Source organism: Mesocricetus auratus, unplaced genomic scaffold, assembly GCF_017639785.1.
Source record: "Mesocricetus auratus isolate SY011 unplaced genomic scaffold, BCM_Maur_2.0 Super-Scaffold_100003, whole genome shotgun sequence".
NCBI classification, from domain to species: Eukaryota; Metazoa; Chordata; class Mammalia; order Rodentia; family Cricetidae; genus Mesocricetus; species Mesocricetus auratus.
The window spans coordinates 40,411,574-40,438,155 of record NW_024429188.1 but is presented as its reverse complement, the minus strand read 5'-3'; the positions used below and the strand labels follow the sequence as shown (position 1 = coordinate 40,438,155).

General features: G+C 36.6%; 1 protein-coding gene across 5 annotated transcripts in view; it reads left to right on the top strand.

Moving 5' to 3' along the window:
* Positions 1 to 26,582, top strand: part of Pola1 (DNA polymerase alpha 1, catalytic subunit) — a 304,504-nt gene that overhangs the window by 103,247 nt on the left and 174,675 nt on the right. For all 5 annotated transcript variants that reach the window (XR_005876750.1, XR_005876751.1, XR_005876753.1 and 2 more), the window contains exons 27-30: positions 16,748 to 16,780; positions 17,508 to 17,600; positions 19,802 to 20,007; positions 22,134 to 22,266. Coding sequence is in view for 1 of the 5 variants with exons in the window: in XM_040744194.1 (XP_040600128.1) it covers positions 16,748 to 16,780; positions 17,508 to 17,600; positions 19,802 to 20,007; positions 22,134 to 22,266 (465 nt within the window). In the remaining 4 variants the exon portion in view is untranslated. The remainder of the gene's footprint in view (positions 1 to 16,747; positions 16,781 to 17,507; positions 17,601 to 19,801; positions 20,008 to 22,133; positions 22,267 to 26,582) is intronic.

Sequence of the window (26,582 nt, the reverse complement as noted above, 5' to 3'; positions counted from 1 at the left end):
CTGTTGTTACATTCCCTTAGTCCCGCTCTTGGGTTCCATTGCTTTAATTTTCAAACAGTAGAAAGTGTTCAGTTGGAAGTGATAATTATTTTGTTTTTACTACACATTCCTTTTAGGCTAGTGAAACTCCTTTTACACTTTTCTTAGTGCTGAGCCCTTTGTAAATATTTGTTTAATTAGAGGAATTCTGTAGAATTGCTCCTAAGATCATAAACATAAGTAGTGAATTGAGACAGGAATGTGAATCATTAGAAAATCTTGATCAGCACTTCTCAGTTTTTGAGCTAAGATCAAGTATAGAAAATCTCGACTTTGTTCATTCTTAGGGTTTATGTATCTGGTAAGGGTGGATGCAGAATGTAGAAATAAGAGGAGAATAGAGGAAGTATACTGATAGAACAGTAGTACCATTTTTCTTTCTCTTTGGGCTAAAGTCTAGTTAAAGTAAATAAAACTAAGCATTTTCAGTTACTATGTCAAAGTAATAAATCTGTGTCATAATAATCAAGCCCTGTTCACAGGGGCTGGTGAGTTGACTCAGCTCTTAAAAGCAATGATCATGAAGCTGGATGACCCATTTGATTCCAGAACTCATGATAGAGGAGAGAACTGATACCTACAAAATAGCCTCTGCCTATCATCCATGTGCTATGGTATCTATTTAAAAACAATCTACAAAGGATTTATACATGTCACTTGAGCAGTAAACCTAGTCATCTTGCTTTGATATTGTTTTGGGAAAAACAAAAGTAGCCAGATTGTGATGATTGTTAGTTGACTATTTTTAGAACCACCAAAGAGACACACCTGGGCCTGGCAATGAAGACATTTCCAGAGAGAATTTATTGAGAGAAAATCCATCCTGAATGATGGTAGCACTATCCCATAGGCCCATTTCCTGGTCTAATTAAAAAGGGGACAGATAGAAAACCAGCTGACTGTCAGCATTGCCTTTTTTCTGCTGCCTGGTCCACCAAGATGTGATCAGTCAACTTAATGTTTCTGCTGCCCAAGCTACAATGTGTTTTCTCTGCCATGCTTTCCCTACCATATTGGATGGTATCTCTTCAAGCTGTGGTCCCAAATATACTCCGTCCTTCTGCAGTTTGTTTCATGTCAGGTATTTGGTCAGAACAGTAAGAAATGTTGAAAACACAAAGAGCACCAAGTAGCTCCCCATATTATTTTAGGACCTTTTTGGCATCAGTACAAAAGCACTGTAGTAATTGAAGAAGAGACTACCTTTTGGGAGAGTGTTATGTTATTTTGACAATCATCTGAACGCTGTGGATTTGCTATGGAGAGACAAGATCATATGTATATGAATCTAGAGATTTATAGATAACTTGGGGGCCATATATTGAGCCGTAGTCATAGTGAGACCAGGCATAGTTTGAAAGTACATGTTCAAAATTGTTTTATATATAAGATAGGTTTTAGGTTAAAATAACCAATTTTGAAATCTGAACTATAGAAAGTAAAATGTCAATATTGGAAAAAATGTATTGGAAAAGGTTATTGTTGCTTTCAGCAGTAATCATGAATTAACATTGTAGTATAATCTTAAGGGATAGGGAATTGTAAAAGAATTTTGTTATTGTTCATCAAAGAAATGGAGTAGCAAGCACCAGTTTTGTCTCATACTTACAGGCCTTGTAACTCTTGATACTTCTACAAGGACAGACTGCCAGGAGGTCAGCTGATGAGCTGATGGTGTAGAATAACAGAGAAGAAGCTGTCTCTAAGGTGGAACAGAACTCATAGGAGTGGTCAACCAATGACTGGTTCAACTTGAGACCCACACCAGGAAAGGGAGCCCACTCCTGACACTGCTAGGAAAGAACCAAATATGACTAGCAAAAAAAAAAGCCAATGAAATGATGCCTAGTGATATTCTATAGTCACCAGAGAAGCTTCATCCAGCAACTAACAGCAACAGTTAAAAGAGACCCATAGCCAAACATTAAGTGGAGCTCGGAGAATCCTGTGCAAGAGGGGGAGGAAGGATTGTAGGAGCCAAAGGGGTTAAGGACACCATGAGATCATTGCCTACAGACTCAACTAACCTGGGCTCATAGGGGCTCAAGAGTATGAACTGAAAATCAGGAAGCCTGCATATGTCTGACCTAGGCCCTCTGCATATATGCCATGGTTGTGTAGTTTGGTGTTCTTGTGCGACTGCTAACAGTGGGAGCAGGGACTGTCTCTGACTCTTTGGCTTGCCTGTGGGACCCTTTTCCCCCTACTGGGTTGCCTTGTTCAGCCTTGACGTGAGGTATATGCCTAGTCTTATTGTAACTTTGTATGCTTATGTTTTGTTGATATCCCTGGGAGGCCTGCTCTTTTCTGAAGGAAAATGGGAGGAAAGGAGGAAGGGCAAACTGCTGTTGGGATGTAATATATGAGTGAAGAGTAAATAAAAGGGGAAAAAAGAAGAGAAGTTTTTTAGCCTTTGCCTTAAGCCTAATATCATTTGATTTTTCTCTTGCTTTAGTTTCTATTATCTCATTAAACAGAAACCAAGAAAGGTAGTTTTTCTCCTTGACAGAAGTTCTTGGAAAAACTTCATTATCATTCCATCTCTTTCAAGGTTGAGGAAAGCTGTTATTTAAGGAGTATTCTGTATTTTGAACCTGCTTGTTTCTTTTTGTTTTGATATTGAGACAGTATCTATTGTATACCTCTGGCTTTCTTGGAACTGAGTATGCAAGCCAGGCAATTTGAACTCAGATTTGCTGGTGTCTGCTTCCAGAGTGCTGGGATTAAAGATGTGTGCTACCATGCCCTCCCAGGCCAGCATGGTTTTTGATAAATAACAAAAGCTTTTGATACTTAGTCCAGTTTACCTAAGTGACAGGGAAAAAATGTATTTCTATGGTATCAACAGTTGTGGAATCTCCCCCCCCCCCAGCATAATATATTAAAACTAAGCAGAAAACTTTAAAGAACAAAGACAAAAGTGATGTTTGTTAGTGGTAGTTTGAGATATTTCAGGAGAGTTGGGATGTGAAGAAAAACAAGGGCCATATTTAGAAAGCTGCCTCAAACCCAAGAGTATCTATTGAAGTAAACTTGATGACAGTTTTTTTCCTGTTCATGAATCATTGTATTCCTATAAAAGCGAAAATTCCTCTTCATCTAAACAAATGGCTTCCACATCTGTTTTCTTAGTTTCTCAAAAGGGTGTTTTTGGCTTGCATTTTTTTAAAAAGTGTTTATCCGTTTAAAATGAAATATCATCAAAAGCGGTTTGCACATCAAAATCCAACTTGGTCTACAACTAACGAGAATTAAGTGAGGACTTATCCAGTGATGATGTTGGTAGTGATGTAGGGATACATAAAGCTCATTTTAATTCTGCATGGAGAAGTTCTTTTTAGGCTGTTAGAATTTTAGTGATTTACTTGTAATTGTGTATGCCCTTTGTTTTGAAGACGGGTCAGGTAACTTCATATACATCCCATTGTTTAAATACTCTGTTCTCGGTGTTCTAAAGATAAGTATTTTGTAGTCCCATTGATGAGGAACTAACTGATTTGTAGTTTTGTAGTTTTTACTCCTGCTTTTAGTTTCCCCTTCACTGTTTCACTAAGAGAAGCTCTCTAGTTCCTGTTTCGTTTTGGTTTTTCAAATGCTCCTGTGCTTTTCTCAAGCACTTGTTCAGTTCCTTAGTCCTGTTTGAGTTTGTGCACCTTCAAGTGTTTTGCTTTTTTTCTTTTAAATCTTCAGTGTCTTCTTGGGTGACAGGCCACCATGCCTTTGAGCCAATTCTGCCATTTAAAAATAAAGAATGAGAAGCAGCTGAAATGCTGGCCCTTTCACAGCTGACAGCAATCTGATATACTGGTTGGATTCTTTAACTGAGTACCCACATGCCAGCGGTGTGTGCCTCATTCTCTCCATGCCATCTGCAGTCAGAAGGTCTAAGAGGGTAGGAGTGCAGAAAAGTTGTCTCCAGAGAAAGACAGCCTCCCATATGCACTAACATTGCCACCTTTCCTAGTAACAGTACATTATACGACTCCTGGCTTCTTACCACACACTGGGATTTTGGGGTCTTCTCTTTCAGAGGAGGTTGTTCCAATTCCTCCACCCCCACCTACTTTGGTGCTGTAGCTGCTCGTGCTGTCTAAACAGTGCTTGTTCTGAGGCTAAAGTTCTATGAGAATTGTGAGACATTTGCTGTTATAATATCTAACCAGTGACAAAGTGCTAAAATCACTTATGACTTGGTCATAGTTCTTTAGAAATGTATGGAGGATGTAATTTGGATACTGAGGGGAACCCAGTCTGGCATCTTGTTTTGCTTTGTTTCAGTTTTTTTAGTTCAGGCTTTACTGTGTAACCTAGGCTTACCTCGATCTCACTGGATAGCCCAGGCTGGTTTTGAATTCATGATGATCCTCATGCTTCAGTCACCTGCATGCTGGAACTTTAGGTATGAGCCACCATGTCTGGATCCACCATCTTTTCTTTTACTGGATAAATATAAATCAACTGCTTGATAATGGCACCAGATTTGACAGAAAGAACACCTTCCTTGCAACATTAGGGGAAAAGCAGAGGAAAGGATGGTTACTTAAAACTTAAGGTTCTTTCTGGTGATGTAAATTGATCATTGTTCTGTTTTCCCTTGAAGCTCATCAGCATCATCTCAAAAACAGAGGCAGAAGTGAAGGTTTTGATTGCTCTTTGAGTTGCACCCTGAAGCTGTTTTGCTATCTTGTAAAAAGACACAGTGTTCCTCTTTTTTGACCTTGTTCAGAATTGTACTAGCCACCTGTTAGGATTGTTCTCATTCAAGGTCATTATATGGTGCCTGGCTGTCTGACTGGCAGCATGTGTCAGATTTGCCAGTGGCCCCTCATTTGTGTGACACCTGCCAGTTTTGACAGAAAGAATGGAGACACGATAGCTGAAAGGGAAGGGAAGGTACTGGAGGAATGAGGGATCAAGAGCTTCTTGGAGCACCTGTCACTTGAGTGTTAGCGATTGTGGTGTGAGCCTTTGTGTAGTTTCCCTTTTCTCTGCTGTGCCTTTCCTGAGTTGTGCTATCAATCTCTCAAGACTGTTATTTGTGGGCTGACATTGTATTGCTTATTCATGTATTGTACTTCTTTCAAACTCTAGATTTTATGTTCTCCAAATATTCTACATCCCCTCACCTCTGCTGAGCATTTTAGCTTTTACCTGCCTGGTCACAGTCTTCATTTAGATTTGTTATTGCTGTTGTTGTTATTATTTGTATGTGTGTCGAGAGGTGTGCACACACGTACACATGCCATGGTACACATATGGAGATTAAGAAGACAGCTTTCAGGAGTCAGTTCTTTCCTTTCACTTTTACAAGGGTTCGCAGGGATTGAACTCGGGTCACTGGGCTTGCCTAGTGAAGTGCATTTACCCATTGAACCTCTTGCCAGCCCTGTATTCTTCATTTAAATGTCTCCAAAGTATGTTGTACTCAATTTCAAAACTGCCTTTCCCAGATTCCCTCTCATAATGAATGTTGATGCAGTTGTTAAATCAGAAACATAACCACTTGACCCCATCGTCCTCTTGCCCCAAGTACACCGTGTCGCCAAGTCATCTACATTTCATTTCCTAAATACATGTGATTCTGTATCCCTACTGACACTGTTTCTGTGCTGGTCAACCCACAACATATCACTCTGGTCACTGTGCTCCTACCCTACATGTTTGCTAGATGTTTCCTTGTCTTGGAGACCTCTTATGCTGTCAGTCTACTGTGCCACTTTCTAAAGTCCTTAATTTGGTTTTTTCATAGTTCAGAGTCTTCTTTATTCTTTACCTACGTTGCTTGAGCACGCTAACTCTGCATATGTTTTAATATAGTCTTCCTATTGGAGGAATAAAACTATTGTTTTAAAAACATTTAGAACAAGTGATTTCCTTCTGTTAGCATTCAGTGTCTCTGTATTATTTGTATATTCTTTGCATAGTCTTCCTTCATTCTCCTTGTCTTGTGATTCTCTGTGATTCGTCTTCCACATACATGCAACCTACTTCCAAGAAGTTTTCTCTGACTTCTGCTCTAGGCTCTTCTGTCATGTACATGTATGTATGTGCATGTGTACACAAACACACAAAGGAAGGAATAATTTCTCTTTTTTGTTGTTTTTGTTTTTCAAGACACAATTTATCTGTGTGGCAGTTCTAGCTGTCCTGGCACTGGCTCCGTAGCTCAGGCTGACCTCAAACTCACAGAGATCTGCCTGCCTATGCCTCCCATGTGCTGGGAACAAAGGTGTGCACCACCACACCCGATGGGAGGTGTCATTTCTTACCCATTCATCTTTATGTTTCCTACCAGCTAGTGCATGAGACATTCAGTAAATTATTTTTGGTGCATGAATACATTCTTTGGGGGAGATTCTAAACAAAAAGATAATACAGTGCTTCGTATCATTTGTATAAAATGCTTGAGCCATGGCCAATTTGAAAGACTAGAAATGCCACCTGGAAGTGAAGGTTATTTCTTTTTTGACAGTGAGTAACAGAATCTTAAACAAACCTTAAATTACTGCTTCTAGACTGTATTCTATATTTCTATCCTAGATGACTTTTCTCAAATTTCCTTTTATACTTTTTCTGAAAATATAGAAGATAATAGGCCAAGAGAAAAATGGTTAATCAATGAGAACCTGTGATGTTATTCCAATAACAAATATGAACAAGTATCTGTAGTTCATATTTCCCTGAATTGATGAACATAGTTACTTTTTCCTGAAACTGCATTATCTTCCTGAAAGACTTTTCTCTGAAGTGGTCATGTCCATTTAAAGCGTGGAATAGTTTTTATGAACTTCTATACTTATTAATATAGGTAAACAAGGGATAGCCTTTGTTTAAAAAAGCAATATAAAAGGGCATATTGAAAGCATGGTCACCCTACAACAGAATTTATTGTAGAACTTGAGTACTGAACAAAGAAGTCCCCTCTAAGGTATTCAGTATAGAATTTTCTAAGCTTGGCTGGGGAGTAGATCAGTGGTAAAGAACTTTTCCCGACACGCCTGAAGCCCTGTATTCAATTTCCAATACTGGAAAACATTCAAATAAATAAGGATGAAAGTTCCTTCTGCCACCTGCATGTACATTGGGGGAGTAATGAAAGGCTGGGTAGTGACTGTCTTGATGCACACTGATCCTACAAAGGAGATTTGGAGAAATCAGAAATGCTTCTGTCAAAATGGTGATGGCAATGCATTGGTCACTGTAGACTACCAGCTATGTGCTCCTTTAGGATTGAGCCTTAAGCTATGTGCTTCGTAATGACAAGTGACAACCTGTTAGATCTGTCATTTGTTTGTTAGGGGTTGAGAGCTTAAAGTTTTCTAGTCAGATTTTCCCATGACCTCAGTTATAAAGAAAATGTTGCAGATTCTAGAAAATGCTAATGTCCTTTTTAGCTGTAAGTATTATCTTGATTGCAGTGCTTCAGAATTGCCCAACTTCATTATCTGAGCATAGCCAAGCCTGACGCCTCCTTCTCAAATAGACAATTATGATCAATTAAGCACTTTCAGGCCTTATAGAATACTTAATTTTATTAGTCAATTATTTGTGCTTTGAAAGAGTTAATGGTAGCTACCCAGGCCATTATTAGAAATTAGAATGTCCCAAAATAGAAAGGCTATTTCCTTTGTGTGTGGCACTGCAGTGGAAAATGCCAAGCATAGTTTTTACTGAGTTAAAGGGTGAGGAAAGGCGGGGTGGGGGAGAAAGTTACATGTAAATCATTTAGCCATTAACCTAATGGGTGGGTTTATAAATCCTATTACTGTAAGCCCTTTTCATTTCCACTGAGGCCTGGTGCATGCTTGATCCCACTAATGTAAAATTCATTCCATCTAAGTGATTACTGAAGTAAGACATTTTGAGTCAATTTTAATCAGGTTGTGTGAAACTTGCTTGAGTGCTGATGTTCACTAAAGCATGGACATAGCTTGGCCGCATCTTAATTAGCCTCACAGATGAATCAATCAGCTAGTCCACTCAGAGCTTTTGGACATGTACATGCTTTTTTGTGAGCATTGGACTATAGGTAGGGGCTGAAAATGCTAAACTCAAAAGCTAGGGCAAGACCCATTGAGTGGGAGTGTTTATAATCTATCTCATGGACATTCTGTGAATCCTAAGGAGCCAGAAAGTTCTTTTCTCGTGATTCATTCGGTGATCTTCAATGGTACTTGGTTTAAGCAAAAATTAAAGTTTAAAATTTGATGAAAAATGAGGACCTTCCTAGAAAAATGCATACATTCAAATCTTTACTAGGTGTTTTCAGAATTTTTCACTGACCTTAGGTTAATATCTCATGCTCTAGTTTCAATCTTAGCTTCTTAGGACTATTTCTTTTTACAGGGAATTTAATATTTTAAGAGTATACAGGCCCATACTTGAGCTCTTGTATTGGTGAGTAGATTAGGTTTGAGTGTGCTTTAAAGGCATCTTTACAAGCTCTCCAGGGTCCTGTGTGAGATACAACTTCAAACCTGATGATACTGTTCTAGCATAACTCGAATTCTAAATCAGAGATTTCAGTGGAGGGACAAGGAAGAATAAGCATGCTGCTTGTGAAAGGGGTTTTCTTTAAAATTAAAAATCCACAGGACGAATATTCCTATTATTATATGACTATAAGAAATTTATATGGAAATTATGAGATGTGAGAGAGATTCAGGTTAAAATTTGAAACCATAGTTTGTGATGTTTTAGATTTTTGGATCAAAATTAGGACCCTGTCAAATTTTAGGTCAATAATTAAGAGATAGTCATGAATATCATTATATATGTCTTCTGGGGAGTAGAAAACTTTCAGAAAGTATTGGTTTTCAACATGTTTTCTATTCTCTACACGTAAGTTACCGGAAGTTCTAGTGAGCTTATAAATTTAGGATTTAAAACAAACTCTATATACCTGAAGATGTATAGAAGAGTATGATTTCAGTTAAGTTTATAATCAATGTGCTTTATTATTGGGGTAGAAATTCACTTCTCAGTTTGTTGTGGATTGTGTTGGAAGATTGAAACGGACTCACACTTCATTTCTTGTATGGAAAGAGTCAGCATTTAAATGCATATTGTATGTGTGTAGGAGAGGTCTTGTAGAGACCACTGTTGTGATTTATAATAGCTATGTTCTTTCAAAATGGACCACCAAGGATTTTCCTCATTATACCATAACCTGAGATAATTATTTTGAATTATTACTCTGTGCCAAGAATTATGTTAGGTTTAGTTATGACATGATTTCTGTCTATAGCTTATTTATAGCTCCTCAATCTTGTCTCTCTTGTGCTGGTGGGAACATAGGATTGGAATGCTCAATAATATCATTGGATTATCAAAGCCAGAGAAGAACTTTCTGACAGAATCCTTAAAAAATAAATGGATATTAGGTAATAACCCAACGTTTAGCAAATGCTTATATCTCAGAAATCATACATTCTAAAGTATATACAATGTTATGTTTAATGTCTTACTGTAAGGAATGGTCAGTCACTATGTTTTGTAGTTGAGAAAATATTAATTTAGAGACGTTATATTATTTGTTCTAAGTCATACATTGTTAGGCTTTACACTTAGGTTGCCTGTGTTAACATTCTGCAGAGAAACTGAACCAGTAAGGGGTAGGGGTTTGTGATTTGTAGGGAGAGTACATACCTAATAAAAATTTGCTCATGCAAATCGAGGAACCTGCAAGTATAAAATTTGTGGGGCAGGTGGGCAGGCTGGAGACCCAGGACAAGTTGATGCTGTGACTGATATTAGATAGCAGCCTGCAGCTGGAATCTCTTCTTTGGAGAGTGCCTCAGTCCTTATCTTCTGAATCCTTCAATTAATTGGATGTGATGGTAATCTGCTTCATTTAGAAAACATTTTCAGTGACATCTTGATTAGTGTTTGACCAAATCTTTGGGTATCCTGGTCTAACCAAACTAACACACAAAGTTAGCCATGACATAGCAGTGGGGGAAACTGCATGTGAAAAGCAGAGAAGCAAGAATAGATGGTGAGCCAGCATAATCCCACCACTTGGGAGGCAGAGGCAGGCAGGTCTCTTGAGTTTTGAGTCCAGCGAGGTCTGCAAAGTGAGTTCCAGGCTAGTCAGGGCTACATAATGAAACATTATCTTAAAAAAAAAGAAGAACATGGGCTGGGCAGTGGTGGAGCACGCCTTTAATCCCAGCACTGGGGAGGCAGAGGCAGGCGGATCTCTGTGAGTTCGAGGCCAGCCTGGTCTACATGTAGAGCGAGTTCCAGGACAGCCTCCAAAACAATACAGAGAAACCCTGTCTCGTAAAACCAAAAAAAAAAAAAAAAAAGAACATGGTATCTTTAGAGACTGATGTGGTACCTAAACCTGAAGTATATGGCGAAGACCTGGTTGAAGGACAAATGTGGGAAACATTAGAAGATAAGCCTCAAGGAGATCTTGAATCTTAGGATCAAGTGAGGGAGCTTGGATTCCATTTTAAGGAAGTATGTTTTAGAATGAACATTGTCAAAGTGTTAAGACTGGCTTAGGAGATACTGATGCTAGAGACAGATTGACTGGTGAGGGTCTGAAGGAATAGCATAGAAATACAGAGAAGGCCCCATATTGCAAAGATACAGTCTAGTATTGAGATGTATTTGTTCATTGACTTTTAAAAGAAAACTTGATCTTTGTTAACCATCTTTCTATGTACATCTTTCAAGGTAGCCCTTATGACAAAGAACTATCTGAAGTAAAATATAAATGGTGCCGAGGCTGAGAAACTGTGATAAATTTGTATGTGTACTCCCTGGGAGTAGAAAAAGATATCAGAAAGTATTTGGTGTTTCTAACAGCTATCCATCCATTTATACATGTGCATAAAGCTATGTAGACAGTTTATGAGCACTAACAGTTTTAATTATTTTATACAATTAAAGCCTTCAAAGGCAACCTGGAATATGAATATATATCCTTGAAGTCAGTGTTGTTATTTTTGTTGAATATATTAGTGTCTTTCTTTCCTAATACTAAAGAGGTGAGTATGATTTAGAAATAAAGCAACCAAATCTAGTGAAGAGACATTTATTCACGTCAAGCTTGGAATTGGAGATTTTTAGATTTGGAGGTAATCCCAGCCTCCTTGTTTAATCAATGACGATTCAGAGACTTAACTAGTAATTGGCAATTTAAATCAGGACTCAAGTTTTCACACTTTAAAAAAAGCTAGTATTTGTATAATGTTTTATCTTTACAGAACACTTTTTCAGCATATAGTTCTTTTTATTCCAACCCAGCTCAGGAAACTAGGTACGAAGAATGCCCTAGTTTTAGAGAAAATAAAATTAGTGTTAATAGCTGTAAGCAACCCAGTATCATAAAGGCAGTTATTGTTAAAGACAGAAAGCAGAATGCTTATTAAGCTCACAGCCCATATTTGAGCATTTTATGGAGAAGACATACATAAGAATCAAGTATAAAAATGAAGAGAGAAACTGCAGCGTAATTTCTGTTTAAAGTAAATGTTCATCAAGTGGGAGAACTATGTAGCATTGGGTCTTTCTTGAAAATTGCTGAAATTTAGAATAGGAAGCACTTAGATGATGGCTGGATTATCGAATTTCACAATATTTATATTGCTTCTATTATCTTTTTTCTTATCATTCAAAATCCTTCATGTTGCTACCCCTGTTATGCTAATATACTTTTAAAATTTTCCAGTTATTTCTAATTCTGTGTCATTAGTAACTATTGAGATTTTATTTAACCATTCTTTTTATGCATTATTTGTTTAGAATTTGACCTTACAATATTTCATTAGAGTGTAAGATTTCATTATATTCAACATATAGATTATGCATCTGAGTGGGTTTCTTATTAGTAGACATAATCTTGGGAGTAGTACCTTGAAATGTTTTTTAACTGTGAAAAGCTGATGCCCTGAATTGTTTAGTGTTATGATAAACACTATTAATCTGCAATGACACCTAGAAGCATTTCATAACTTTTGAATGCTTTGCACCACAACAGTATTCATTCGAAAGAAAATATAAATAAATACCTAGGTGTCCTCCTGGACGTGTTGGAACCTATAAACACACATGTCAGTAGTAGTCTTAGGTTGCCGCTATTGACCTTGGTTGTTGAAAACTTGTACTTTTTCTTTAGTAAACAGCATATTGTAAGTGTATTCCAGAACAAACCATTTTCTTTTAAAACTAATTTTTTATTTTAACTTTCATTTCTAGTTTTTACCACCTTTTGCCAACCTTGAGAGGCTCAGATTTGGGTTAAAATACCTTTTGATATTATTTTAATTATTGCTTTCCCCACCCCCACCCATACCCCTTTCCTGTTTCCCCCTCCTCTTTCCCCCTAACGGCACTGTTCTGCAAAGCCTGCAATGATTGATATGATGGCAGTGCTGTCATTCTTTTTAACCAAAAAAAAAAAAAGTCATTTTTGTTCTAGTTATTTTAATAGAGTCCCATTAAAGATGTATTGCTGACTGAAATATCGGCATGAAGGGCTCTCACTGAGCTGAGCCCAGGAATTAAGAAGTCAGGAAATCGGCTGCTGCATTGCAAGAGAGCCTTGTGTGACACCGAATCTCCTGATTGGGGAGATCATTACTGCTATTATGACTCGACTTGCGTAGGAATTTTAAATTCCATCTGAATGTCAGTAATAACCCTCTTAGCAAATTATCCTGAATAAAATCACGAAGGCATTTTATATAATAGGTGTTGAATTACTGGATAGATTTGCTAATTAAATACTCTTTGTTCTGCTGCAGTTGACATTACAGGGTAAGATCTTGAACAATTATTCTCAACAGCTGTACTTTGTTAAGGGAAAAATTAACCACAAAGTTTATTTTTTTACACTTGAAGTTGGCAGATTTTTGAAATGTGCTTGAAAAAATTCCATCATCCAATTGGTAATGAGTAGCTAAATATGCAGGTGTTGCTGTGAAATCAGATAGCTTCAGACTGCCTTATTAATGAATTTAGCAATCTTTTAGAGCCCTGTTTGCTGGCCGCTGGTGCTTATAAAATGATCTTCTGTCAGAATGGCTAGCTTTAATATTAGGCTAGTCACTTTGAAGTGAATTTATAAACGGTCATCTTGTATTCACTGTACTTTGTGTCCAGTAGATTTTTCTGGAATACCTGCTGCTATTTTTAAAAATGCATTTCTTCAATGGAGAAAATACCTATAATGTATAAGTTTTTTGATTAATAGCTTCTAGGACATTCATATGGGCTGGCCTTTGTAATAAGGCTGTGGGACACAATGAAAAGAAAATGAATCCAAAGGTCCTGCTTCTATATCAAGCACTGAACTATAACCTCTGTATCAATCATTTCTTCAAGTAAAGTCTCAGAGCTTAATTTCATCATTTGTCACAAGGGTCTTTTGAAACTACCTACCATTTAGGATCACTACCCTCTAGCTGTTTGTTAGTGGTCCCCATGTACCAGGCCTTCTGCTAGATGCTAAGTTTTGTAGTTCACTGGCTGTCCAACAGCAGAGCCCTCCCCAGTGAGCAGTTTGAACTGAGGCCTGAGGCTAAGGCAGTCTTTGGGTGATCTTGCTCATTAGTACTTGGATAAGCATTGGACTCTAGGTCACCATAGTATCCACCATGTAGAATTGCTTAGTAAAGAAGCACAAGACATAATGATCAGCTTGGTTACAGTTTGTCTGACGCAACATCAGATAAACAAGATTGTATTGAGAACTTTGTCATACAGGCATTGTCACCAGCTCTTGGTAGAAAACACTGGAGAATATGGATACTGGGTATGTAATGAAAAAGTGACAAATTGCTCCTGGGCTAATTCGTTTGCATGTAACAGTTTCCTTAGTTACCACTGGAGCTTCTGGAGTTGACCATTGTGATGAGAGTAAGGAGGTGCAGATAAACCCTTGATAGCTCGTTTGGTCTTCTCTATGATTAACTTAACTGAGGCCAATCTCATTATGTCCTTTTCCTCAAAAATTTTTTTGTTGGGTGGATGTTTTCCCATACTACATTGCACCATAATTTAATTTTAGTGTCTATTAGAAAAAAATTGAGATTACAGTGGGACCTGCTAGTCACTTGGCAAATAGTTTTTGATTGCTTGTCATATCTAAGGTCTGTAGGTGTGAGCATGCCCTTGGGCCTCCAGAAGCTTGTGGTCTACTTGGGGAGGGTAGCAGCCATTAATAGTACAAAGCACCATTCAGTTACTAGAGAAACAGAGCAAGCACAGGTAATGGGATCATTCTAGGCTTGGGCGGTCAGCTCAGATTTTATGGAATAAAGTTTGGTTTAATGTGAGCATTGTAAGATATAATCGTGGTCAGGGGACTGGGGAAGAAATTCCAACTTGATATGAGTGAAGGCAACAAAAGATAAATCTGCATATTCAAAGATTGGGAAAATTTTCTTGCCCAGCTAGATGTTTTGTGAAGGAAATAACAGCTGTACAGGTAGAGGTGGGGTTTAGATGTAACTGTAGAATTTAGGCTTGATCTTGGAGGCTGTGAAAATATTTTAGGAGATTAGTCCTAATTCATTCAAGTTGGTAAGTCCTCAGTCCTAAGAAAAGACTTGACAGGTGTCATTCTTCGGCAACCATATATCCCCTGTGAGTCAGGTGCATTGTCAACATTTTAGCTTGATCCTCCTGGCAGGGTCCTACATGGCTACCATGATGACTGTTGCTGTTCTAGCCAGCCATCAGTCTATGAGGCTGATTTTTTTCTAATTCTCATGAAAAAAAAAAACACACACCTTTTAAAGAAGTTTCCTAGAGGAAGTCTTACCTTTGATTGGTCAAGGTCAAGCTGTCATATGAACATGTCTAAGTCAGTAAGGTCTCCAGAATTGAATTACCATGGTTTTCTTGGACCAGTCCTCAGAACCATCTTGGGAGTTCTTTTTTAAAACTTCTGGTCACACAGCTAGGGAGCCTGCATGGAACTGATTTAGGCCCTCTACATATGTGTGACAGTTGTGTAGCTTAGTCTATTTGTGACTCCTAGCAGAGTCTGTCCCTAATGCTTTGGCTGGCTTTTGGAACCCTATTTCCACCCTTATGGGTTGCCTTGCCCAGTCTTAAAACAAAGGGAGGAGCTTAGTCCTACCTCAGCTTGCTATGCCATGCTTTGTTGATACCTATGGGAGGCCCACCCCTTTCTGAGCAGAAATAGAAGAGGGGTGGATCCATGGGAGGGGGGAAGAGGCGAGGTGGGGTGAGGGAATGGGAGGAGAAGAGGAAGGGGAAACTACAATCAGGATGTAAAATAAGTGAAAAAATTTAATTAATAGGAAAAAAACTCCTGGTCAAAGAGATTCTGGGCCAGATATTGGAGGGGGAAATTTTGTTTTGGGAGAGAAAAATATAGAACTATGTCATAAATTTTATAAAGCTAGTACCCTTGAATAGTAGTTCCCAGTACTGGAGTCAGAGAGAGTTTTACACCAGGAGCAAGTTCTGGAGACATTTTTTGGTTGTCAAAGATCCTCAGGTAATAGTACTATATAGCCAATATAAAAACTGCTGGCTTGGCTTAATTAGAATTCACCATGACACCCCCCCTCCCCACACACACAAAAGGCATGGAAGTCACTAACTTTTGGACATCTGAACAAAGTTGGGCTATAGTAAGAAAGGGGAGTGGACAATGAAGATGGGCAGTGATGGACAGATGGATAAGATGCTTTAAAGATAGAAGTATTCTGTACTATAGAGGATAAGAAAGACTGAAATGAAGCTTTGGGCTTTCAGCTTAGCTGACAAGGTAGGAGAAAGGAGAAAGAACCATGAATGAAAGCCAACTTCTATGTGACTCATTGGAAAGAAACTTTTGATTTAGATTGATGGGTGAAGAGTGAGTGATACTGGAATGGCAGTAGTATGGAGTGTCTAGTTTTATTCCCTTGTTTTGCTGTGGCTAGGAGAGACCAATTACTTTCTTTGCCACTTCACAGCTAACAAATGGGGACTTAATAGAGATCTTGGAGAAAAAAAGGATAGAATATAGGAAGTGCTGTGAACACTGTATCTTGTACATGATTTAGTATCTCTTTTCCTCTGTCTCTGCTCTCAATGCATCATATTATTATGTCTTGAGAGTCCTTCACATATCATATATGATGCTTCTGATAACTTATCTGCTTTTGTCTGTGTGTACCTTATTTTATATTTTATAGCATGTAGCCATGTAGGCCTGGGGGCAGATCCATTCATAGTTATCTGTATGTTTGTTTTCATTTACTCTTTATTGAAATCCATCATTTTACTGGGCACTATGCTAACTCCAGGCTGTGTAGTTAGTTGCCTTCAAGGAATTTAGTTTAGAAAAGAATTTTAAATAGAATACTTTGTTATTCACCTTAGAAAGATTATGAATATGGGTATGAATTGCTAGATTTAAGTACTATAAAGCTTTCTTTAGGCATGCAATTCTAGTAAAATATTAGTACTGAGAATAAGTGACTTTGCCAAACTGTTAAGGGGTACCTTATTATACATGTTTATTAAAGATACACAGAAATACATGCCTTGCGTGTCTCTACTAAGTATCAGCATAAAGGCAAGCTTGGATTATATTGATGTTATTATTATTTGAGATTGGATGTTGTGAAACATTCAGGAGCTTTAAAGATGCTTGGAAATTGGAAATGTTTTGTGCTATATTTATGCCTTTGTAACTGTGTAATATATTAATGTTTACTTTTGTTTTATTTAGATTTTGATGCATACAAAAGAGATGGTACAGAAGGTAATGCTGACCATTTCATTCTAAAACAACTTAAATATTCTAGGTGACATTTTTGTGTTTGAGGCAAATTGTAACCCAAACATTCTAAAAATTGTTTTTTAGGATGCCTGGGTTTTTGTTTATAATTCTTCCTAATGGATTACAGTCTTTTCTCTTGTATCAACACTGATATGATCTAGCCTCTGCTTGAAGCCAACATGTGTTTCAAGCAAATTAGTGATGATGCTACTTAGAGTTTATTTCCAGGCCTTTATATTGTATATGCTTCAGTGTTGCTTGCTATGATTTATTTTTTCCATACTTTATATTCTACTAAATACTGCTTGAGAATCCAATAAATATTTGCACCCCAGATTTTTTAAATCCTTACTTTTGCTTCTTAAACTGCTATGACCACTAAGTACATGTAGAATGGCTAAATATAGACCCTGTTTCCTAGTTTTATTCTTCTTATTTTTATTAAATTCCATGTTCTATTTCAATTGAAACTACACACAGTTAATTCTTCCAGGTTTTTAAAAAGAAAATTAGGAAGGTTTTCTTAATCTGCACTACTTGCACTGCTAGTTCACCAAGGGCTTTAATCTTCAATTGTGGACCCTGGCAGTACACATAGTAACATGAACTCAGTGTCATATATAGTCTCTAGTACTAGAAACCTTTAATTTCATTGTGGGTAATGATCAGTGTGGTTTTGTTATTAACTTATATTTTTGACTTTTATTAGATGAATCTTGAAGTTATTTATGGAGATACAGATTCAATTATGATAAATACCAATAGCACCAACCTGGAAGAAGTATTTAAATTGGGAAACAAGGTGAGATAATTTAATGATTGCTTATTTTACCTGGATTTGTGAATTCTGTATTTAACATAGTAAATACAATAAGTTTATGTGTTATGTGCATGTGTATACTTTTAAAAATAATGAATTTAGTGTCACTAAATTTTTTATTCTCTCATTTTTTCCCTTACACTCTAATTAATTTGTTTTGAGGGTAAAATTCAAAGGCAGTTGGTTTCCTTAAGAAATAGATAACATTTTTCCTTTGAAAAAAGTTTAAATGTAGTCACGTTAGAACTTCATGCATTGGTATTCACAAGCAAATGTATTTTCAATAGTATTCAGATATATTTCATACATAGATATAATTGAATGAATATCTATCTACACATACACATGTACTCACATTTAATTTGATACGAGTATTTAAAATATTTTAGAAAATGGAAAGGGACATTTAGAAGCTCTTTTTTGTTTGTTTGTTTTGTTTTGGAGATAGTTTCTCAGTGTAACAGTCCTGGCTGTACTGGAACTTGCTCTGTAGACCAGTCTGTCCTTGAACTCACAGAGATCCACCTGCCTCTGCCTCCCGAGTGCTAGGATTATAGGTTTGCACCACCAATGCCCAGCCATTAGTCACTTCTTAATGGTGATTCACACTTGGTAAGTATTTATTGAACACTTGAGTTAACATTTTGATATATCTTACAAATGACGATTTTTTTTCCTTCCTGGAAAGTGTGGAATTTGAACTGTACTCTTCACTTGTACATAGACCTGGTCTTTTGTACTCATACTGGGCCTTGCAAAGCTTTGCAGTTTTCCCCAGAGGTAATGATTTGTGCTTTGGCCTTGTCAGCAAAGGTCATGTGACTGTTCATTTATTCATTCAGCACATTGTTATTTGTTTATACTCAAGGTGCTAATGGACATTTTGGACATTATCTAACAAATTTTATGTATTTTTTTTTGCTCACATATTTGTTGGATTGTCTAGTTCTTAATCAATTCAGTAGTTTCAAGGCAAATATATATATATATATATATGCATTGTATTAGACTCAAGAAAGACCTTCACATAATTTACTGTAGTTACTATGTATTTCCTGGAGTGAAGAGAGCCAGTCACAATCTTTGTTTTGATGAAATAATTTTAGTTTTTCAAATAGGATTTCTCTGTGTAGCTTTGGGACCTGACCTGTCACTCAGTCTGTAGACCAAGCTGGCCTCAAGCTCACAGAGATCTGCCTACCTCTGTGTTAAGAGAAGCTTTTTCTTGTGAGAAGCCTTCCCGCCCGCCTGGTTCTAGATCCGCATCAGTCCCAAATAAACACACAGGAGGCTACATTAATTATGAAGATGTTGGCCTTGCTTGTTTCTTACTGACTAGCTCTGACTTAAGTAATTACCCCATAATTGTTAATCTAAGTATGTTTCTTACCGGAGAATAGTTCCGGGCTTCCTACCCGCATGGCGTTACATGTTGACTCTCTTGTGTTTCTCCTTCCCAGAATCCTCCTTGACTCCTAGTCCCTCCTATCTAGATTCCCCATTGGCCAGACAGTACTTTATTGACAAATAACAGGCAAATAACAGGACTTCCCCAACACCTCTGCCTTCCAAGTGCTTAGATTAAAGATGTGCGCCACCATCACCCAGCAGTATAATATTTATGATATTATCTTTGTTAATTTTTAAAAAATACTTTACCTTTATAAGTGCTTGGATGTGTATCTGTATAATCTAAAATATACAAATTAGAGAAAACATGTAATAATTGTTTTTCTGATTCTGACTTAACTACCTCAATATTATAATTTCTTATTGTAACCATTTTTATACATAACAATTTCATTCTTTATGCCTAGAAAAATTTCCATTGTGTGTGGGTATACTGAATGCTTTTTTATCCATTTCTCTGTTGATGGACACCTATCCTGATTTCATAACTTAAGTTATTGCTAATAGTATTATACTAAACATCCATGAGCCAATTGCTCTGTCATATTCTGACTGATAATCTTTCTGGTAAATACTGGAGAGTGATGTTAAGGTCTGATTTTGTTCTTTGTCTTTCAGTGTTTTTAAATTATGTTATGTAAGTTGGATAATACATGTTAATTACATATGCCTTCAAGTTTTGTTGATGTTAATGCCTGGGAATTTATAGCATGTTCATTTTTCCCTGTTAGGTGTTTGAGAATCTGATAATAAAATAATTGAAATTTTCACAGGTAAAAAATGAAGTGAATAAATTATACAAACTGCTTGAAATAGACATTGATGGTGTTTTCAAGTCTCTGCTACTGTTGAAGAAAAAGAAATATGCTGCTCTGGTTGTTGAACCAACATCAGATGGGAATTACATTACCAAACAGGAGCTAAAGGGATTAGATATAGTTAGAAGAGACTGGTGTGATCTTGCCAAGGACACTGGAAAGTGAGTCTAGTTTTTAATTTTATTTTTTGTTGTTTGTCCATCAAATTTTTGTTTTAAGAAAATCCAGGTACTATGAAAAATGCCTTTAAGTCTGCCAAGCATAAGGATACAACTTCATTCTTGGTTGTAAATATTATTGCACATTACAAATAGAATTTTACAGTTAGCTTAAAAGTTAGATAAAGCTAAATTTTCACAGTAAGAAACACAAGATATAAGATAACATCTTATGTTGAGAGTAAATCTTTATACCTAGATCTTTAAAGGGTTTATTTTGTTGATTCAGCTTTTTATTCCTCTCTTTGAAAATGTTGTGTTTTGTAGTCCTGAATCCCTAGATCATGACTATAAGCATAATTTTTATGATTTCCTTGTTTTGTAGTTTAAAATGTATGATTAAAAGTGGGCCATGGAGTAAGACTTTATTCCCATATATCATTTGTGCATAACTGATTCTTATTAACCTCAGATTAATTTGAGTGCTAGTTCCAAAATTCTGTTTGTACTTCTTAAATAATTCATGACTCACTAGCTTTGTACGGTAAAATGAAGATTATGGTTAAAAGGTTTTTTGGTTTGTGGTCACATTAATGTATGAAGTACCCATTTGAAAAATTAATCCTTAGACATGTTATATGCCATTTTTATATATTCATATTTTTAGATCTAGATCAGTTTTGAAAATCAAATCTCTTTATTGTTAGGTTCATAGGTGCTTCTAATTTTTGCTAAATATTAGCATCTTAAACTTATTTTTCAATCTTTTCTGCTTTCAAGTTGAGAAATTGAACAAATGTTGCTTCTGCAAAACTACTCTTGATTAGGCAAAGTTGATCATCTGAGTATAGGTCATGGTCTGTCTTTTATGAAATGTGGTTTAAAATGCTTCATTGCCCCCAAATATACTCAAGATGAAATTACTTTTTATAGGCTATCAATTAGAGTGTTCTCCTCAGCTTTTGTGTTTTCTAAGAAAAGATGTATCATAATAGAAGTAAATTTCTCTGAGTTAGAAATGTATCAGTAATTAAAGCTATACAAATGTTTTTGTTACGATTCTTTTTTTGACAAAAACAAAAGCAGCTGTCAAATTCTTGCTGTGCATTTTCTCAAAAAATGGATAAAATATTGCCTTTTTTATATTTCTTTTTTCTTGAGGCTTTGTACAATAATGTGAATATTTCGAGGGATAGCATAAAGTTAGAGAACACTGAACAATTTATAATGAAGCTGAGGGAAGAAGAGTCGATATCTTAGATTTTCCTCCTTTTTCAATTTATTATTTTATGTGTATGAATGTTTTACGAGCTTGTATTTCTGTGTGCCATGTTAATGCCTGGTGCTCATGGTTGTCAGAAGAGGGCAATGGATCCCTAGGGACTAGAGTTGTGAGCTGTCATGTGGGTGCTGAGAATTGAATCTTTGTCCTTCATAAAAACAAGTACTCTTAACCACTGAGCCAATTTTCTAGCCCCTTTGATTTTTTTGTTTACTTAAAGTGCTTTATGTTTCATCTTACCTAACTAGTCATCTTAGGTTGAGATAATATCTTTATGCCAGAGATACTATCTTGTTGCTTTTATGAATATAGATAAAATTTATCTTCTACAACCTTAACTTATGATTAGAATATAATTGCTTCTGGATTTCATAATTAGATAAAATCTGATGGCACACATTTTCTGTATCATTTATATTGCACAAAGCAATAGTTGCTACATAAATGAGCGATATATATGTCAAAGGGCAGACCAGGAATTCTTAGGCTAGGAAATTGGTAGAGTTAATATTTAAAAATAAAATAAAACAATGGGGACTGGGAGATAGCTTAGTGGTTAAGAGCACTTGCTGTCCTTGTGGAAGACCTGGGTTTGATTTCCAGCACTATCCTTAACTCTGGTTTCAGGGACTCTTACACCTTCTGCTGACCAGTATATATACCTGGCACACAATTTGATGTACAGACATGCATGCAGTCAAAACACTCATATACATAAAGTCTGAACTGCCTTCTATACTAACCCTCTTTTTAGCTCTTAGCATAGCTCTTGTCCACATGCCAATGTCTATCTTTTCTTTGTTAATGACATGTAATACTAAAATCATATTTTTCTTTCTTTGTACAGCTTTGTCATTGGCCAGATTCTTTCAGATCAAAGCCGGGACACCATTGTGGAAAACATTCAGAAGAGGTTAATAGAAATTGGAGAAAATGTGCTAAATGGCAGTGTCCCAGTGAGCCAGTTTGAAATTAACAAGGTAAATGTAGCATTTATTGCTGAGCCCAGCTGCTGTCATATGTTTTTCTCCTCCTTCAGATAGTTGAAGAACCACCTCATCCTTGCAATTTAAATAAATTCTGGCTGGGGGTGAAAGCTGCTTAACAACTGGCTCACAGATTGAACATTAGCATAGCTGTTCCAGCCACAGGTACTGGCTGGTACCCATGAAACCTCTTTTTCCTTCCAGACATTGTTGGAATGAATTAGGTTATGTGTCAGGGCCTAGTGAATGCTTCCTTTTTCATAGTCCTCCAAAGTAATAGTTGCTTCACACACAGACCTGTTCATTAATATTCATTCTTAGTCTTTCATTCATTCCCCACCCCCCCGGCCCCCGCATTGTCCCTATTTCCTAGCCTCTCTTCTGCTGCTTCCATCCCCAAATGTGTTTGTGTATGTTACTTCACAGATGGTGATCCTTAGGGCATCTGTAATCAAAAGGCTTTTGGATAGAGATTAAGTTAGATTTAAGACCGTGGTAACGTATTCTGTATTTCTAAAGCACTTGTGTATCTTAAAAGAAAACCATTTCACATTATGGCTATGCATATATTTTTCTTGTCTACTTTGAAAAACAAAAATCTTGATTTCCAAAGTAGTGTGTAACAAGCAAGATGGTAGGTTAATAGGTTTTCTTCCTATTTAAAATAGATACCCTTACATATTCAGAAGCTAATTTTCAAGTATCAACTTTGTGATAGGTTTCTTTGTCAAAGCTCATGCAAAAAATTTAAAGGCTCTGTTGACATTAAGGAGAAGTTTTAGAATGAAAGCTCATCCATGTTACTTCTATGTTAAAATAATAATTGACATTTTTTATATTTCCATATACTTTAAAACATTGTATATTGTTAGAATTACTTTATTTAGAAAGCCATCTTATTTTTTTGAGACAAAACAGGGTCTTATGTAGCTCAGGCTAGTTTGAACTTTATATACGCTTCAGGCTGCTCTTGAACCTCTGGCTTCGCACCTCCACACCTAGCCCCACCCCAAGTGCCAGGATTGCAGGTAAGTGTCATCATGCATGGTTTCTGTGTATCTTTATTACCTGAAAAATCATATTTTTATATTACTGGAAAAATCTTGTATGCAAGGCCCAAAGTTTGATTCCTAGCACCCTTAAACAAAGCTAATCAATACTTTAATCACCTATTTTGCTGACATGTTTATTTAATTTTTTCTTTGTTGATTAAGTTTTCTTTCTATTGTAAATAACTGCGTTGAACATCTTTATTCACTTGTCATTTTGCTTTCAGATGGATTACTTATTCTATGTTTCTTGAAATAAAACATTTGTGTCAAAAGATATGACTATCTGAACGGATCTAGGAAAATTGTTTTGTGAAAAGGTGGTGCCAGTTAATAATAACAAAATACGCATGCTATTTTCATCACAGTTTCTTTGTAATGGTGATGATTTTTAAAATAAAACATTGCTACCATAGTGGATATGAAACTTTCTTTTTCCTCTTCCTTTTTCTGTTTAAGTTAGAAACAAGCTTGTTTCACATGTCAATCCCAACTCCCTCTCCCTCCGCTCCTCCCCATCAGGCCCCCCAGTCCCCCACCCAATCCCCACTCCAATCCCCAGGGAGGGTGAGGCCCTCCATGGGGGTGTCCATAGTCTATCATTGCATCCAGGGCAGGGCCTAGGCACTCCTCCAAGAGTCCAGGCTGAGAGAGCATCCCACATTGTGGGATGGGCACCCAAAGTCCATTTGTATGCCAGGATATGAAACTTTTACAGTGGGTTTAATTTGTTTTTTATTTGATTTTTTTTGGATATAATGTTTCTAGGACTTATATTCATTCTTGGGTCAATTTTTTTTTGTTTTCTATACATTGACAATCATGTCTTTAATGTTTAAAAAGGAACTATTTACATTTTACCTTGTGCTGTATGTGCCTTAATACTAGGTCTTTACTGTAAATAATGCAGAGAGAGAGAGAGAGAGAGAGAGAGAGACAGACAGACAGACAGACAGACAGACAGACAGAGACAGAGAGAGAGACAGAGACAGAGACAGAGAGTGTGTGTGTACGTACGTACATATGTGGCTTTCTTTCTTTGAGATAGTCTCTCACTGGCCTGGAATTTGCTAGGTAGGCCAGGCTACCTAAATGAGGAGCGCCAGGGGTCCTCCCGTTTCCACCTCTCCAGTGCTGAGATTGCATGGGCAAGTCTGTATCCAACTTTTTATCATATCTTCTGGGAAGTAAGCGTAGGTCCTCTTGCATATAAAGCAAGTGTAACTAAGCTATCTTCCTAGCCCCCCACTTTGTTTTTTGTGATAGATTTGTCTCTCACTGACTTAGAACTTACTGAGTTGACTGACTGGTTGGCTGGCCTTGGAGTCTCAGGGATCTATCTGCCTCTCCATTGTTAAGGATAATAAGTGATTAGAGCTAAGCTGGATGCTTTGTTATTTGGTGTTCTTAACATGGGTTAAGTTACTTAAATGATACAACTACCTCCCCACCCCCTATGTTTTTATTTATAAAGAAGGGTATTTTGGGGTTATATTAGTGCACACTTTTAATTCCAGCATTTGGGAGGCAAAGGAAGGCAGATCTCTGAGTTCAAGGCCAACCTAGTCTACTTATGAGTTTGAGGCCATCCAAGGCTACATAGTGTGACCCTATTTTCTTTTTAACATTTCTGTAGTGCTGATACAAGTATAGCTAATTCTGGTAAATATATCATTGTTAAGAGGCCTGTATCTATTTATAGTAAACTACTCATTCATATGTGAAAGGTGAGGTGTTTTTCTATTGATCTTTAGCATTTACCTAAATGCTTGTATCATTTAAAATTTGTGGGAAATTTGCATTTAAAATTTTACTGTTTTCAAAGGAAACTGGAATGGAAGAGACAATGACTTGTAGATGGTGTTAGAATAGTACGATTTTGGTTTTATTCTTTTTTGTAGATAATGTTAATAGATTTTAAAAATGGCAAGTTAGATTAGGATGGGGGCCTGCATAGCGTGATGAGATTTACCTTTGTAGAGATTCTAGCCCTTGTCTAAACAATCAAAAACATCTGATTTTCTGAAATATTTTAATCTTAAATACATCTATGAGGTAACACAACCTACTTTGAAGCTCCTTTTTTAATTGCTATGGCTACCTGGAGCTTAAACTACTAGAGAACATTTAAAATATTTTAAAATTGCATGTATGTGTGTTTAGAGCTGGAGTGACACAGGATTGTGTGTATGTGCATATGTGGAGATTCATGTACCATGATGTTCATGCCATGGCTAGAGGAAAACTTGAAGGAGTTCATTCGGTCTCTCCTTCCACCATACGAATCTTGGAAATCAAGTTGAGTTCATCCATGTTGGCAGCCACCCCTCTATTTTTTTAAATTTTAGGATGTTTTCTAAATCTTACTTGTAAAGTCTTTGGCAAATCTCAATCTCATAATTAGAATTCTGTTCCTCAAAATTTCGTAACATTGTACTCAAGAATAGTCATTTATCCAAGGTAGTGATTTTCTTAAGTAAAGCTGTCTTTTATTATGATATCCATGCCATAATCCTTATCCATGTCCTAATCCATAATCCAGATTGAAATAAATATATTAGGACAGTTTTCTAGGCAATGTGCTCTACTAAGTAAACTACTTAGAATATGTACATAACTTGGGTATGTGAAGGCATGTTTGAAGACCTATTTTGCTTTACTATATTACTTCTCAAGATTCCTTAATACTCTAACAGCTTTTGTTTATGTGGGTTATGCTGGTATGTAGTTTGTTTAACATGAATACATTCATTATTAAAATGGCTTTATTTGATCACATAAATAAATTTTCCATAAAAGTAACTATTTGTCTTCCCATCACCACCTGAAAAGGAAAGTTAGCTAGAAGATTGGCATAGTTTATTAATTTTTAAAAATTTTCATTAGTGTGAGTGTTTTACCTGCTTTTATATGCATTGCATGCATGTCTGGTGACCATAAAGGCCAGATGAGTCATGAAATTTCCTGGAACTGGAGTTACTGATGGTTGTAAGCCTCCATATGTTGCTGTGAACCAAACCCAGGTCACTGAAAAGAGCAGAAAGTGCTTCTAACCACTGAGAAATCTCACCAGCTCCCATTTCCTAGTTTGCAAATCTTTTTAATATCTATCTTGATAGACGCTTTCTGAATTTTCCTGTCTTCTATTTCCCTTTTGTTTTGATGTCCGATTTTATTGATGTATAAATTTCAGTTGTATAGAAATAATTGGAAATGGGGAAGTATTTAGTTTTTTTTCTGGTAGATTATACAATGTTCTTT